The 17,421-nt window shown below is 40.3% G+C and overlaps 1 protein-coding gene across 4 annotated transcripts in view; it reads right to left on the minus strand.

Annotated features, from left to right (window-relative positions):
- UBE2H (ubiquitin conjugating enzyme E2 H) overlaps positions 1-16,924 on the minus strand; it is a 98,589-nt gene extending 81,665 nt beyond the window's left edge. For 3 of the 4 annotated variants that reach the window (XM_008512686.2, XM_008512680.2, XM_008512662.2), the window contains exon 1: positions 16,412-16,900. In XM_008512686.2, coding sequence (XP_008510908.1) covers positions 16,412-16,464 — 53 coding nt within the window. In that variant the 5' untranslated portion in view covers positions 16,465-16,900. Of the gene's footprint in view, positions 1-16,411 lie in introns of all 4 variants that reach the window. The other variant, XM_008512672.2, reaches the window with a different exon arrangement.
- Between the last annotated feature and the right edge of the window lie 497 nt (positions 16,925-17,421).

Below are 17,421 nucleotides of genomic sequence, written 5' to 3' on the forward strand. Positions count from 1 at the left end.
CCCGTGGCCGAGTGGTTAAGTTCGCGCGCTCCGCTGCAGGTGGCCCAGTGTTTTGTTGGTTCGAATCATGGGCGCGGACATGGCACTGCTCATCAAACCACGCTGAGGCGGCGTCCCACATGCCACAACTAGAAGGACCCACAACGAAGAATATACAACTACATACTGGGGGGCTTTGGGGAGAAAAAGGAAAAAAATAAAATCTTTAAAAAAAAAAAACTGCTCTAAAAAAATAGTCTTGATTGGAAAAGAAAGAAAAAAGGGCCCACAAGGCACTCAAACCTAAGAAAGTCAGCAAACGAAACCGGTACAGAAGAACCAGTTGAACACCTGCCCAGAGTGTCAAGCTATTAAGATGGCCCTAAGTGCCACACTAGTGACTCTTAGCACCAACATGACATCCAGATGCTGGAATTATTTAAGGCCAAAAGTCTAAAAATGCACCACCAGGTTTACTAAACTAATAAACAGCTGGTTACAAACACTTCTGACTTATATACTGCACAAAAACCCAGGTGTCCCCATGAGTTGATTTATACATTCTGAACTGTCCTCTACAATCTCAAATTAAAGAATTACCGCTCTATTTACAACTAGTGATATATTTGCCATTAACATCCAATTTCTACCTTTCTCCTTCATTCTTTTCAAGGAAGCCCCTGAGAGATAAATACCTTGGCTTAACTTTTTAGCCTATAAATGAAATGGGTTTGGCAAGATTTTCATATCTCACTATTACTTTTCCAGCAGTCACTTATCCAATAGCCTCAAATATAAATATACTCTGCTCAAGAAAACAATGTGCTGTACATATTTTATAACTTTCATCATATGAAATCGGTATTATTACTAGGAAGAAAGGAGAAATGGCAAAAACATCAGCCAAAATAAAAATACACCAAAAACTGTCAAAGTAAACAAGTTTTCTCATTTAAAAGAGTAAGCTTCAATTGCTTAGAAAATTCTGAAGTCAATAAAGTGAAGTTCTACTCACAGTTAATCTTCCCATAATAACAGTTTCTGGTTAAAACTGCCAACTACAATTACATCAAGATTTTCATTGAAATTACATACAAAACTGCTACAAAGAAAAAAAGATAGTCAAAATAGTGAAAAATGTACTCCTTTAAGACAGAATAAAATGTTTCTAAGAGCCAACATAATGACTCTTTGCTACAATTAGCAGCTGATAAGAATATATCCTTCCGGGGTGTTTTCGTGAGGAAGACTGACCTTGAGTTACTATCTGTTGCCAATCTTCCTCTTTTGCTTGAGGAAGATTGCCACTGTGCTACCATCTGTGCCAATCTCCCTCTATTTTATGTGGGATGCCACTACAGGGTGGCTTGACAAGCAGTGCTAGGTCTGTGCCAGGGATCCAAACCTACAAACCCTGGGCTGCTGAGGCAGAGCACACAAACTTAACCACTACACCACCTGGCCAGCCCCAGTATTCCTCTCTCTTTTGAGTTAATTATATAACAAGTTAATAACAAGAAGATATGCAGGGGCCGGCCTGGTGGCGCTGCAGTTAAGTGCGCACGTTCTGCTTCGGTGGCCTGGGGTTCGCCAGTTTGGATCCCGGGTGCAGACATGGCACCACTTGGCAAGCCATGCTGTGGTAGGCGTCCCATATATAAGTAGAGAAAGATGGGCACGGATGTTAGCTCAGGGCCAATCTTCCTCAGCAAAAACAGGAGGATTGACAGATGTTGGCTCAGGGCTAATCTTCCTCAAAAAAAAAAAAAAAAGAAGATACGCAGACTACAATAGCATTTCATCACTACCCCACCTCCAAGTTCTTTCTGAGCTAAAGCTCTGTAAGATTATAGAATTCCTTGAGTTATGAGGCTCTTCACTAATACCTTTGCAACTCATCCTAAATTTATCTTCACTGTCACACAGAAATGTTATTATAGATCTAAAAATAGCCAAATGGAGTGTTAAATTTGCCATACAAATTGCTAAATATCCTCATAAATTTACACCCCATTTTGTTTCCAAAAAAGTAGTACCAATTTACACTTCATTCAAAATCAAACATAACTTTGGTACAAAAGTCACTAATAACTAAGATCAATGCACTAATACATTACAACCAAAAGTCAAACACAATTACTCACTCCAGGAAGTAGAGCCTAATTCCTCTGGCCCGTGTCAGCTACACTTAGGGACTAGCTTCCACAGAATAGAACACAGAAGGGAAAAACAGTAACTTCACAATGGAGAAAGCTGGCAAGCACCACCTTAGCCAAGTGGAGCAAGGTTAACACCATCAGTGACACCACGAGAACACAGGAATCCCCCCACCCCCGACACATCATAACCGACTAGAAGGGCACTTCACCTTTGTGGTATTCTTTGCGAAAACTCACAATGAGTTTGACACCTCACTATTATGACGTCTAATCACAAGCAGAAAAAATCAGATAAAATGAAATTGAGGAACATTCCAAAAAATGCCCAGTACTCCAAAACTGTCAAGGTAATGCAAAACAAGGAAAAAGTGAGAAACTGTCACAGACTAGAAAATAGTAAGGAGACATGACCACTAAACGTTATGTGGTATCCTGGACTGAATGCTAGAACAGAAAAGAACATTCATGGAAAAGCTGGTGAAATCCAAATAGAGGCTGGAGTTAGCTCACAGTAACGTACCAACGTGGGTTTCTTAGTTTCGACAAATGTGCCACAGTGATACAAAAAGATGACGGAGCGATAACTAGAACTGGGTGAGGAACAGGAACTCTCTGACCTATCTTTGCAACTTTTCTGTAAATCTAAAATAAAAGTCCACCTAAAAAAAGCAAAAGCTATCAAACATTAAGGCAAAAACAGTAGAAAATAAGAAGGGATGCTTACACACCAAGGCTTCTTTTATAAAATCATCCCAACTTAAAAAAAATTAAGCACCTAAAGTTTTTATACATGCTTAGCTGTCTTGAGACTAATAATTAAAATTACTATAACACGAAGCAAAACTGATCCACTATAGGACCTAGAGAGTTTAAATATCAACGAAAACGTTGGCAACTAAATTTCTGCCAAAGATATATTTAAAATATCTGGAGAGTATTAAAAGACATAAAGGTGAAATATTCAAATACTTAAGCACCGAAGCACCGAACTGTTTCAAACTCTGATAAGATCCCATCATAGCTCTGGGCATATTCTTCTACTCAATTATACTCCCAATTCCCTGGTTTACCTTTTAAAAACCAAAACATAATTTAGGTAATTAAATACATAAAATTTTAAAGGAACAGCATGCTGCCATTCTATCCTGATAAAAGTGTCCATAAGACAGGGACTCTTTACGGGGCTTACTTTATTTTTTAAATTATTGACAGAGCACATACAATTCAGACACCTCAAGAATACAAAATGCAATGGCATCTAATCTATTGTTGTAAAGAGATACCAGAACATTTATATTAAAACCTACCAAGTCTGGCGCTGGCCCCATGGCCAAGTGGTTGAGTTTGTGCGCTCTGCTTCAGTGACCCAGGGTTTTGCCGATTCGGATCCTGGGCACAGACATGGCACTGCTCATCAGGCCATGCTGAGGCAGTGTCCCACATGCCACAACTAGAAGGACCCACAACTAAAAACACACAACTATGTACTGGGGGGTTTGGGAGAAAAAGGAAAAATAAAATCTTTTAAAAAAAACAAAACCTAAGTCATTTTAATTTTTTCTTTATGATTTTTACATTCATAAATAGGATTAACTGCAACACTAGGCTATAATGTTTTAATTCTATTTTTCACATAACAAATGTGGCTACTAAGTAGTAAAACTGATTTTATAAAACACAGATGAAAAGCAGACTCCTTATTTCAACCTTGGCTTCTATTTTTTTATATCAATAATAAAAACAAAGTTACAGTAGTTTACTCTCCTAATCTGAAGTAGTAGAGCCAGCCATTAGTATTTCTTAAACTGTTACTTAAGGCCACAAATGCTATCGCCTAGAAAGAATATAATTATTCATTTTAACTCAAAGAGCTCTTATATTCAGAAAGCAACTATTGCTTTGTAATATTATTATTTGCATTCCAGGTTTTCTCCAAGTAGAAAAACATGCTAAAATCTAGGTAAGGGTAATATCTACTAAAATTTAACTTTAAATAATAAAATGTCATCAGAACTTCATCAGTGCTGACAAAACACTCCAGGAATGACATTTAAGAAATAGAACAGCCAGAACTAACAGGCTAAAATCATTACATTTTATCCAATTCATTCAAATGAGTAATAAGTCCTGATTTAAAAGCACACAAGTCATACACTAATTTCTGATTCTAGAAAAAAGAGAATTTCTAATTCTACTTCCTACTAAGCAAACAGAAAGACAAGACACATATCTCTGTCAATTAAGATAATAATCCAGTCCAAAGGCTTGAGTATGTATACCAGGTCAACAAAAAATTTTTAAAGATAAGAAAATAAATGAGAATAAGCACAAGCAGACACGGTATTTCGTTAGTCATTTTTTGAATTACAAGATGCAAAGCGACTAACACGTCACCCTGGGAATAAGCTCCAATGGGGCAGGGGACTACGCCCAAGTATCTTGCCTGAGGGGCACAGGAGGATGCTGGGTGACAGGGACCTCTAGACTGCCCACTTTGAAGACTTAAAGAAAACAGCATCTTCTGGGGCCGGCCTGTGGCCAAGTGGTTGAGTTCGCGCACTCCTCTTCGGCAGCCCAGGGTTTCAACGGTTCAAATTCTGGGCGCAGACAGGGCACCACTCATCAGGCCATGGTGAGGCAGCATCCCACATGCCACAACTGGAAGGACCCACAACTAAATATGGACAACTATGTACCGGGGGGCTTTGGGGAGCAAAAGGAAAAATAAAAAAAAAAATCTTTAAAAAAAGAAAATAGCATCTTCTGAATCTCATAAATACTGACCAGACTGTACAAAACTGGCTTGGAAAAACCAAATTCTTAGGAGGCAAGGAGAGACTAGGACCTTTAAAGCACAAGCACACAAAACTCAGGTGCCAAGTTTCATTGTGTCTGACTTCACTGAACAGATTCAAGGCAAATCTAAGGCATAGGCTATTTTTACACTCAGACGCTGCAAAGCAAAACTGTAAACAACTATACATTTTTAGCATAAGTAAATTAGAGTTTGATAAACAACTGCCAAACTGCACAAACTGAAACAGGTCAAGTATACTCTGATTTTTCAAACTCCTAGAAAAAAGAAGCGGGGTTCACTACTAGTTTTCATTAAGCTTGAATGTAAGATACCATAAAGGATCTGGAAATACCATATCTCCAAAGGTTTACTTATGTACTTTCCTGCTAGTGAATTGAACTGTCTTGTTCAATTTCTAGAAATTAGTCAAAGTATAAGCTAGGAACACTAATAAAAAACTGATATAGACTGAAATATATGAAATGAAATTATAGTCTTTATGAGCCACCAATAGTTTTCCTGTTATATCACGGTTTACATGTTATAAAACTCTTAGCTAAATCTCAAACAAAGGAAAAGCCACATTAATTACTCAAAGAGAGAATCTGGTACCTAACTATTCTTACTCAAGAGCCTGTAGAAAGAAAAGATAAAAGCAAGTAAGTGTTCACAAGATCATGCATGACTCAATACAGGTATACTCAAAAATGTCATCTGATAATCAAAGAGAGCATTCAAGAGCTGCCTTTCTTTATTGCCAGGAGAAATGGGCAGCAATCTAGATAATCAGACTAAAGAACACACTGAAAGGTCTACTTCCTCTCCTTCTTCCACCCAAACAAAACTGACTTAAAAGAAAAATATTGTGGTGGTGTTTTTTAAAAAATCTCTAAGGATATAAATGAATAAAGAGGCAAAATATAGGGGGTTTTTTTCTTTATTTATTATCAAGATGATGGCGGTTGTGAATTGAATTGGTAAAATTAACAGATGCTAATAATGTCAAATTGTGTTGCCAAGATCGGTGATTCTGTCATCAAACATGTATTATGTTCTACATTTTAATATACTTACTTAAATATACTTTAAGCAACATTAACATCAGCCACCAAGTTAAGATAAAGAGCTAAAACTCCTTGTTAGAAAATGCTACAAGCATTTAAAATGCATTTCCTTCCTGTATTTACCCAATGAATGTAAATATAATTTATAATAAAAATCCACAGTGTCCAAGGATCTACATCATGGGACTGTGTGGCTTAGAGATCTGACCAAGTACCAACTCACAGTTGTAGGACCTAAAGGACATAGAAAAGTGACCGTGTGTTAATGAAAAAAAGCAAATCCAGTTTCTTTCCTTTGGAGTGAAACAAAAAAGGTTATGTGGTTTCAAGTTTGTTGCCAAGGAGACTTACTAATTTATTTACAGATTTAGGTAAGTAGATTAGCAAAAGGTACTGAACATTCAGCAGTCTATAAGGCCATAAAACAATATTTCCAACTATATTATGGACACTATTCCAACCGAATCAACCTTCTATAGATAGATGCTACAATGGAAATGTTTACCCAAATTTTTTAATTAACCTTTCAGAAACTATCTACACAATATAAAGTCAACTGATTGAAAAGCAATATTCAGATAACCAGTTACACTGGCACCATTTGGACAAAATAACTCAATTTATTTTCACTAAGCTGAGTAGTAACCCCATTGCTTCTGAGGTAACACGAACCAGGCGCACTCTGTATCTTTCTATTTATATTACCTCAACTAAGATTTTATAACCCAAGAAACCTTGAAAAGTGTTTAGATAAAAGATACATGGAGAAAGAAACCTTTTGGTTAATACGAAACCACCAGCCACCTTTCCCAAGTATCTGGTGAGGTACAGAGAATTACAATAACCACAGTACCTGCCCATAAAAATATGACAATTCTTCTCAAATCTGATGCCCTACCTGAGAATCACTAATAGAACAACTGCCTCTCAAAAGTACACACTAACTTTTCTGTGTTTTCAAAGGTTTCCAGAACGCACTTGCACTACCCTATGGCAATCAGAAAATAATACACTAACAGACATGCTCAGAGTCCCGTCCTTGTGTGTGACTACTGACCCAAAGTCTACCCACCGAATAAACTGTCATTGACTCCAACCTGAAACAGCCATAAACCAAGTTGTCTTTTTTCTTGTTAGCCAAGGTAAAAGTTTCAGCTATCAGTAATAGGTATTAATTTTTTAAGCACAATGCACGTAAACACCTATCTATAAATTCAAATGTTTGTAATTTATGAGAATGTGATCATAACTTTTACAAAGCAGTCTAATTTTTTATCTCAATGTCTATGAATTTAACCTATGAAATAACCCACATACGATGCCAAAAACTAAAAAAACAAACAAAACATCCCACCACTTTGTTAAAAATTAACTTTATAAAAGATGCCAGGGGGGCAGGCCCCGGGGCCGAGTGGTTAAGTTCGCACGCTCCGCTTTGGCAGCCCGGGGTTTTGACGGTTCAGATCCTGGGTGCGGACATGGCACCGCTCGTCAGGCCATGCTGAGGTGGCATCCCACATAGCACAACCAGAGGGACCTACAACTAGAGTATACAACTATATACTGGGGGGCTTTGGGGAGAAGAAGGGAAAAAAAAGATTGACAACAGTTGTTAGCTCAGGTGCCAACCTAAAAAAAAAAAATAAAATAAAATAAAAAGATGCCAGGAAAATATATTAAGGGACATCCTAACTCTTTGAATCCTTTTCCAGTTCTGCCATTGATGTGCTGTTGGTTCCTTTTACCTGAACTTAGTCCATATGAAAATTGAAGATACTATTCAGACCTCAACAGAGTCCTATGTAGATATCTGTAAACTGCTGTAAATGTAACTTGAGGTGCTAAGTAAAACTAATGTTAAAAAAAAATTTCTGGGGTCGTCCCGTGGATGAGCGGTTAAGTTTGTGCGCTCTGCTTCGGTGGCCCAGGGTTTCGCCGGTTCGGATCCTGGGCGCGGATATGGCACCGCTCATCAGGCCATGCTGAGGCAGCGTCCCACATAGCACAACCAGAGGCACTCACAACTAGAACATACAACTATGTACTGGGGGGCTTTGGGGAGAAAAAAAAAAAAGAAGACTGGCAATAGTTGTTAGCTCAGGTGCCAATCTTTAAATAAAAAAAATAAAAAATAAATTCTTACCATGTCTTCTTAGACGAGGGTAACAAAAGAAAAAATAAACAAGTGGGACTCCACCAAACTAAAGAGCTTCTGCAAGGCAAAAGAAACTAGGATCAAAACAAAAAGACAACCCACCAATTGGGAGAAAATGTTTGCAAATCATATATCCGACAAAGAGCTAATCTTCCTAATACATAAAAAACTCATACAACTGAACAACAAAAAAACAAACAGCCTGATCAAAACATGGGCAGAGGATATAAGCAGACATTTTTCCAAAGAAGACATGCAGATTGCCAATAAGCACATGAAAAGATGTTCAACATCACTAATCATCAAGGAAATGCAAATCAAAACTACACCAAGATACCACCTTAAACCTGTTAAAATGGCTATAATCACTAAGACTAAAAAGAACAAATGTTGGAGAGGGTGTGGAGAAAAGCGAACCCTCATACACTGCTAGAAGGAATGGAAACTGGTGCAGCCACTATGGAAAACAGTATGGAGATTACTCAAAACACTAAAAATAGAAATACCATATGACCCAGCTATCCCACTACTGGGTATCTACCCAAACAATTCGAACCAACAATCCAAAGTAACATATGCACCCCTATGTTCATTGTAGCACTATTCACAATAGCCAAGATGTGGAAGCAATCCAAGTGCCCATCAAGCGATGATGGGATAAAGATGTACTATATACACAGTGGAATACTACTCAGCCATTAAAAAAGATAAAATTATCTCATTTGCAACAACATGGATTGACCTGGATGGTATTATGTTAAGTGAAATAAGCCAGGCTGAGAAAGTCAACCACCATATGATTTCACTCATATGTGGAAGATGATAAACACACAGACCAAGAGAACAGCTCAGTGTTACCAAGGGAAGTGGGCTGGGGGTTGGCACAGGGGGTAAAGGGGAGGACTTACATGGAGATGGACAAGAAATAATGTACAACTGACATTCACAATGCTGTAAACTATTATGAACTCAATTAAAAAAATTCTTATCAATAACCTACAAAAAGAAAAGGGTACCATCAACAAAAACTGTGCTTACATTTTCAAAAAGGTATAGAGTCTTACCAGCCAATGCAAAAATAAGTTATTTGTAACCATAATTCCTAAAGTACCATTTCAAAGGGCCACAAAATAAAAATATTTCACAATGAACATTTAATTCACTAATTTTGAAAGGGGGAGAGGGAAGAGCAGCTACAAAACTAGCTTTGACAGAGTTAGGTTAGAAATTAATGCTTTAGGATCACGCTATTTAATGGGACGCCTTTAAAATACACAATAGAAACAAGAGTTTTGTGTCACAATCTAATTGTGTATAAAATACAGATCGTCAGTAAAAGTTAAATTCAAGCCACCTGTTAAAAAATTAAATATATACCTACCACATGATCCAGCTATTCATTCCTATATATTTACTCAAGAGAAAAGAAAGTATATGTCCATACAAACGTTCATAACAGCTTTACCTGTAATAGCCCCAAATTGGAACTAACCAAATGTCCAGAAAGAAGTGTTGCATAAACGAACTGTGGTATACCCATACAATGAAATACCACTCAGCAATAAAAAGAAAAGAACTACATGGTAACTACATGGGTGAATCTCAAAATGTGATGAAAGAATCCACACAAAAAGAGTATATACTGCATGATTCCATTTATACAAAATTCTAGAAAATGCCAAATAATCTATGGTGATAGAAATCAGGTCAATAGTTGGCGGAGAGGGAGGAAAAGACTACCTAGGGGCACAAGAAACTTTTGGGGGAAGACGAATACGTTTACTATCTTGATTGTGGTGATAGGCTTCATGGGTGATACTAATGTCAAAACTTATCAAATTTATCATTTTAAATATGTACAGTTATTTTATATCATTCATATCTCAATAAAAACCAAAAAGAAAAAACTTAAGATATCAAAACTAATTCTACAGCTCTTGCCAGTCAGATCTATCTGCTCACAAATATATTTAATCTACCAACTCAATGTAGGCACTTCAAGAAGTTAAAAAGTATCCCTAATTTGAGGATCACCAGTATGACAAAAACATGAAAGTTTAAACAGAGATCATTACTCCTCTTTCATCACTATTCCAGGCTGACTGCTTCAGAGCTGAAACGACACCAACTAAAACAAAACAGAACAAAATGAAAGCCAACTGAGTGTGGGACCCCAAGCTTTTTACTAAATGTTTTGATTCAAATGTTTACCTTCTTTGATCTAGAATCGCATTTTTGGAAAATAGAAATAAGCCAAAAATACAAGAAAAGTCTTATACACAAGGATGTTAATTTCAATCTTATTTATCACAGAAAAATGGCAGAGAATTAAATCAGTGGCACCGGAACAGAATGGCATATAACATGAGCTATTCATTATGTCTAATGTTTTTAACTGGGAAAAACCAGTTGCAAAAATATTAAGCAAAAACAAGGCATACATAATACGATCAACAGGTTGAAAATAACATACCCTGAGGGGAATAAAAAACTGATACGAAAAAATACCATAGTATTAACATTTGAGGACAATGGTTCTTAAAACTGTGGTCCCTGTACCAATGGCATCAGCATCAGCTGGAAACTTGTTAGAAATGCAAGTTCTCAGGCCCCACACCCTAGCTCTACTGAATCAGACAACTCCAGACGTGGGACCCAGTAACCTGTTTTAATATACCCTCCAGGTAATCAAGATCACAATAACTTTCAGAACCACTCTTTACAGGATAGGATTATGGGTGCCAGTTTTCTTTCCCTTTTTGTAACATATATTTTCCTCAATTATCCTACTACTTTTATAATCCAAGTAAGTTTTTTCATTAAAGTATTTTACTAAAACATATACTGTGGGTCTACAGTTAAAAAGCTATTACAGGGTAAGCACTTCTGCAGGTCTGAATTGCATGCCTAAAAATCCAATGATTCTTGGAACCGTCCAATCTGTTAAGCCTGAATAAGAAAATAAATTTAAAAATATATATAGGGGCCAGCCCGGTGGCACAGCGGTTAAGTTCGCACGTTCCGCTTCTCGGCAGCCCAGGGTTCGCCGGTTCGGATCCCGGGTGTGGACATGGCACAGCATGGCACGCCATGCTGTGGTAGGCATCCCATATATAAAGCAGAGGAACATGGGCACGGATGTTAGCTCAGGGCCAGCCTTCCTCAGAAAAAAGAGGAGGACTGGCAGTAGTTAGCTCAGGGCTAATCTTCCTCCAAAAAAAAAAAAAAAAAAAAAAAAAAAAATATATATATATATATATATATATATATATATATATATATATATATATATATATAAATAAAATGCAGGTCAAGGTGCTGGAAAAATTGCACCACAATAGAAAACCAACCAATCCAGGTCTTTGTAACACATGCATACAAACAGGGTAAGGGACTTTTATGGGTTGCATATGCGAAAGATCTTCTTCCTCTAAAAGTTGAATTCTTAGGCTTGTGTGTAATTTACTAGAACTACACTACAGGAGTCAGATTTTCTGAAGCTGTGAATTCTTACTCACGTAGGTTCCTGCTTAACCAAAATAAGAACCAGTATGTTATATTTGTCACCAAAATCTAGGCAGAGAAGACAAATTCAGAACACCAGGAGTTGCTAAAGCTTTAACTTTTAGCTTGAAGACCATAAAACTGTTCCCCGTTCCACCTCATCAAGTCACTACAACAGAGGCCATAGGAAATAAAAGACAAATCACAGGTTCCCAAGTGACACTGGAGCTAGTGAAAAGATTACAGAATTGTCTACACTTTGAGCATAAATTAAAAAAGTAACAAAGACTACTAACTTAGGGATAAAATAACTACTGACAGCAAAATACTAAAGTTGAAGTCACAAATGGCTACACATTTTAATGTTTGTTTTTGTTTCCATTTTTCAGCAACTATCTTTTAAATAACCGAAATATAGATCCCCATACATCCACATCCCATCACATAAAATTCATTTTAACCTTTCCATTTCTTGAAAAGTCAATTCTGAAAGTAAATACAAGTTATGCAAAAAGCAAGGTGATACATACAGTGCTGACCTGCTATAAACACAGCCTGTGCTGATTTTTTTTCATTGTTTAACTAGTTACATAAGCACCATGACCACCCACACTGAATTTTTCACTACTGAACCCCCAGCACCTAGTCCCAAGCGTAGCACAAAGTGGGTGTTCAAATGTTTGCGGGGAGGAACTTGTAATAGAAAACTTCTGAAACTCTAAAGCAGACATCCAGGATTCTGTAAGATTCACTAATATTGTTAACGAATTTAATATAAGACACTGCCCCTTTTCTGACTATCATTCTTAAACTTTAGGAGGGGAAGCTTACATTTCTACCACACTTTTGAATCCCTGCATGAGTCAGTTAAGCACATTTAAAGTGGGAGTGTATCTTGTTTTAAGTTACTGCACTCCCTCTGAAAAAGGGAATCTTTGAAAACTCTTGGTATTATAAGTTCCAAAATCTCACGCCAATAACCAACAGTGTATGCCAAGTCTCCATTATTATCAGATTCACTTTTCTGATTTAACCTTAATTTTTCTGAACATTTCTGTACTCAGAAGTCAGGCTTTCCTCTCCTCTTTTTACCCCTTGAAAATACACTTGATCCTGTAACACCACTCACAAGGCCTCCCCAGTCCCTTCTTCTTTTGTATATAAACACACTCTGGTCACACACTCCATCAGCTGTTTGGAAGCTCCGCCCCTCCTTCTTTTCCGGGTAGTAACAGAGCAGCCAATGAGCTGAGAGGAGCTGTGCCTGCGGCCTTTTGCCTGCATACGCTTTTCCAAAACAAGCAGCTCCAGCCTTCAGCAGGGGCCACTGGTTCACAGATAAAAGGATCACCAGGCTGTGCAACAGGGTGAGTCGAGTAACCCCCACCAACAAGGAAACCCGTGTAATCTGAGCTGTTTGTTCCTCCACCAGGGAGAATTTAAACCGATATTCCTTTAGGGCAAATCACGCTTTAAGGTCACCAGAGTCCCAGTTCTCAGAAAATCTAAATAATCAGCCCGGTTTGAGATGGAAACCGCAAGGGTTGCCAGGCTGGAACAGCACGTTATCACCAATCTACCTGACTTTGCAAACAAATGGCCACACTATTTATGGCCATTTCACAGGATCTGAGGTAATCGCAAGTTTTTTGATTGGGACACATTCCTACAGGGCCCAAAAGTCATGTACATCGTTTGTAGGCTCCTGGAGAGGTTTGCACAACCCTCAGCAAAGGATCAGAAGAGAAACAATGAATGAGTCAGAGTTTCAGAACATAATCGCCCAGCAGATTATTAAGTGCATTGGTGCAAAACACTCACTCCCTGCATAACTTGGGAGTCAGCTCTCCTCCTACCAACCGGTCACAAAAGAAATATCACCGACTCCAAACAACCAGAGATGGTGTCTCCGAAAGAACCTATTGAGGTGGTGGAAAGCAGCAGCCAATTAGTTACACATCCTCTTCTCTCCCTACCCCCACACTACTTTCATACTATACAGGTTCCCTGCCAGGCTGTAAATCGTGGTGGCATAATTATGCTCAGGAGACATCCCAAAATGGGCTGAAACAGGAGATTGCAATGAAACCAGCCATCGGCCTCCACACCAAAGAAACCATCAAGGGGCACCGAGGGGCAAAAAGCAAGTACATTCCTTCAGATCTTTTCTACTTCCTCTCCACCATCTTTCATTTTCAACCCCTGGCCCTTTCACAAAATTGTACTCATTTTAATAGTGGGTTGCGGAATTTTTCCTTAAATTTTTTGCTAAATATACCTTGCTCAAAGATTGTCGGCTCCATTTGGGCCTACGGATGTGAATTCAACAGAGAAAGGAGGCCACAAAATCTCTCACCCCTACAACACACATGCACAAACAAAAGGAAATACGAAAATTTTAACTTCCAAACTACATTAGACCAGAAAATAACAAACACGAGACAAAGATAACCTCTAGCTTTTAAATTCCGAGACTGTTGTCCTCCTATCTCGGAGATCTACGATTTTAAAGCGCCTCTGCTTTCTTTTGTCAGAAAGGAGGAAGGTGGGGAAAGAACAGAAGGCCAATGCATCTTTGCCTTTCTTCATCTTCTACTAAAAATAAGCTATGAAATAAGCCACTTAGGGGAAGAAAAAAAGAAAGACACCCTGCTGTTCTTTGTCTGTTTTCCTCTCCCTCTCCACCCCCCACACCCTGACTCCTAAATGCGGTAATCATTCTAGATGCCACAACTACTAAATGAACAAAAGGCACTGTATAGAAAAGGCATCAGGTCAAGTTAGGCCTCACCCTTTATCCTCAATCTTCTAAAAATATATATGTACATAATTTGAGAACCTGACATTGATCAAAAACAGCTGGAATTCTCTCTCCCACCCCCATCCCAATTAAACATTAGGTAGAAATTTGCATTAGGTGTGACAGTAACTCTCAATTCAAGATAAAAATAACTCAGATTCTGCTACTATGTCATTTCCTAGTTTCTAAACAAAAATAAAATTCGAAACTGCTTTGTGTAAAATGTACACACAGCCATAGTTACAAGTTTTCCTGCAGCCTTAAGAAAAGTCAACATTACTATCATTCACACATTTACAAAACTCAATCACAGCCACAAAGAGCTCATAAAGAGTCAATTTCACTTGTGCCTAGACATATATTTGGTACATAACATATACTTTATTACTTGCTCCTCTCTCTAATCTTCACTTCTACCTCCCCCAAATTCTAAACTTGAAACCCTGGAACTTAGAAGTTTATCTACTGTTCCTAATTTCTAGGCAAATTTTCCTGAGCGAGAGGAAAAACACCTTCTTATTCCTGAAAAGATTACGGAAAAAAAAAAAAATTATCTTGCCCAGGCAACTTCCCTCCCATCCCCCACTTCCAAACCAAATGCAAAAACTACTTTTTTAAAACTTCAGCGAATCCCCTGAGTATTTGACAATAATCATCGATCTCTACAGAGAGGTAAAACATCCAATCAAAAACAGTAAGAAATAAAAGGAAGAAAGAAAGAATTCACCTGAAGAATCTAGCCAAACAACTTGAGTTATATAAACAAAATCCTGCAACAGGGGGAAATGGTGGGGGGATGGGGGGTGGGAAGGAGAAAGAGAAGCAGGAGACAGGACTTTTTAACTGCGTTTCACACACTACCCACCCCCCAGGGATTAGTTGTTCAGAACACTGGGCTCATTTCCTCTCTCCCCCCACCCTGTAAATTACCCCTCAAAAAAAGGTCTCAATTTGTCACAGGAACCTTCGCGAATTTCCCTAGCTGGTCATGAAATAATCAGTCTGGACTCGAACCAAAACCACTGCCTGAAGGACTCTTATCAGTTAGAGCTTTCCCACTGCTACCTCCAGAGTATATACAGTTGGGGGGAGGGGGGGTAGGTAAATAAAGGGTGTCACTTGGCAAGACCAGGGCAATTATCCCCCAAGAACTGTATCCTCATAGAAGGAGCTGGCTTAAGTGCCTAGCACAGGGGCTGTTTTGTCAGAGATCCTCTTTCTCTCCCTCCCCCCAGCTGTCATATCCACAGTATGTAAGGTGGCTTGCTGGAGGGCCTGGGGGTCCTCACCACGTACAACTATGGGTGGGACAGGCTTTGTCAGTGAAAAGAAACACAGTGGGGTTCTCCTAGGGCCCAGAAAGCTGAAAAGGGGTCCCTGATTTAAAACACCCAGAGCTCTTTATTACAAGAGGGGGCACTGAGCAGACTACTCTCTTCCTAATATAGAAAGGAATTAGGGATAAAGGAGGTCACTTGAGTTACCCCAGATCAAGAAGCATGTGAGTGGAGGGAATGGAGGTATCTCAAGAAAGGGAGAAAGGCCTCACCCTTGGGAATTTTTATCTCAACTCCCTAAATCTAGAGCGAGCAAAACGGAGAGAGAGACCCTAAAGGTGGGCTCGGCGGTGAAAATGTGGCTGGTCCCGCAAAAAAAAAAAAAAAAAAGGCCGTCCTGGGAGTCCAAACGTCGTAGAGGAAAGTCATGGGCACTGGGGGTGCAGGAAGACCGAGGAACAACGCACATTTCGGGGTGCTGTAGATAAAGGGGGAGCTTAAAAGGCTCTGGGTTCCTGGGAGGTGCCAAGGAGCCGCCGTAGGCACTGGAGGGGGGGAAGAAGCCTCGGACAGTGGCCTGGACTGCCCCAGGGCCCCGCTTGGGTTTCAGGGGGTGCCCTGGGCATCCCTACACCGCCCCCACATACAGCTCGAATCGCCCCTCCACGAAGGATACAGCTTGACCACGTCCGTGTCCATCCGCCTCTTGCCCGGACTGGGGGATGACATGGTGTCGCCGCTGCCTCCCCGTCGCCTGCGCCGCCGCCGCCTCTCTGCCTTCCTCGGCCCGTCTGTCACGGGCCCTGGGCCCCGGCTCTGAGGAGCCCGCGGCCGCGCCGGCTCCTCGATGGAGGTGGCAACACCCCCGCGGTCCTGTCCGGTCCCGTCAGCCGCCGCCGCCGCCGCCCCCCGCACGGGGGAACACCGGGCACTGTCCGGCCGAGTGGGGGTGGGGACCCCGCAGCGCCCGGCTCGGGCTGCCCGTCTCCGGCTGTGGTTCCGCCGCGGCCCGGCCCCAGCGCTCCTCTGCGCCGCGCGACGCTCCCTCCTGCCTGCTCTAGCTCCCTCGCCTACTCGCCCGCTCACCCTCTCGCCGGCTCCCTAGCAGCCTCCACGACAAGCAGACTACTCCTGCTCTGTCGGCCTCTCTACCCCAGCCTCGCTCTGGGCGCCGTGACGTCACCTCTGTGACGTCATCGGCGGGGCGGGTCTAGCCGGCGAAAGGGGTGGGGTGCCGCCGCCGCCGCGGCGTGGACTTTCCCGGGGGATTCTGGGAGATGTAGTTCCTCTTTCTCCTGCCTTCACAGCCCTCTGCCCCCTCCCCCAACACCCCCACACATATCATCGCTCAACTGCCAGCGTCGTTACCATCACCATAAACGATAATAGTAAATAATGGCAATATTATTACATTCATGTGTTTTAGGGGAATGAACCACTTTCTCATACACTGTTAAAAAGGCTGTTTATTTGATTTGAGGAGGCCAAAGGGGCAATTACTCAGACAACAAAATCTGCAAATTCCCACAACACCAGCTTCTCGACATTCTGCTCCCTCCTTGGATGGCGAGATTTGTTTGCAGCGATTGTAGACTATAGCAAGGCTTCTTCAGAGCTTGCACACCAAAGTTCATTACCCTGCATGTGTACTGCACCACTATTTCAAGGATTAGAGTTGAGGCAGCA

This window comes from Equus przewalskii, chromosome 4, assembly GCF_037783145.1.
Source record: "Equus przewalskii isolate Varuska chromosome 4, EquPr2, whole genome shotgun sequence".
Taxonomy (NCBI): Eukaryota; Metazoa; Chordata; class Mammalia; order Perissodactyla; family Equidae; genus Equus; species Equus przewalskii.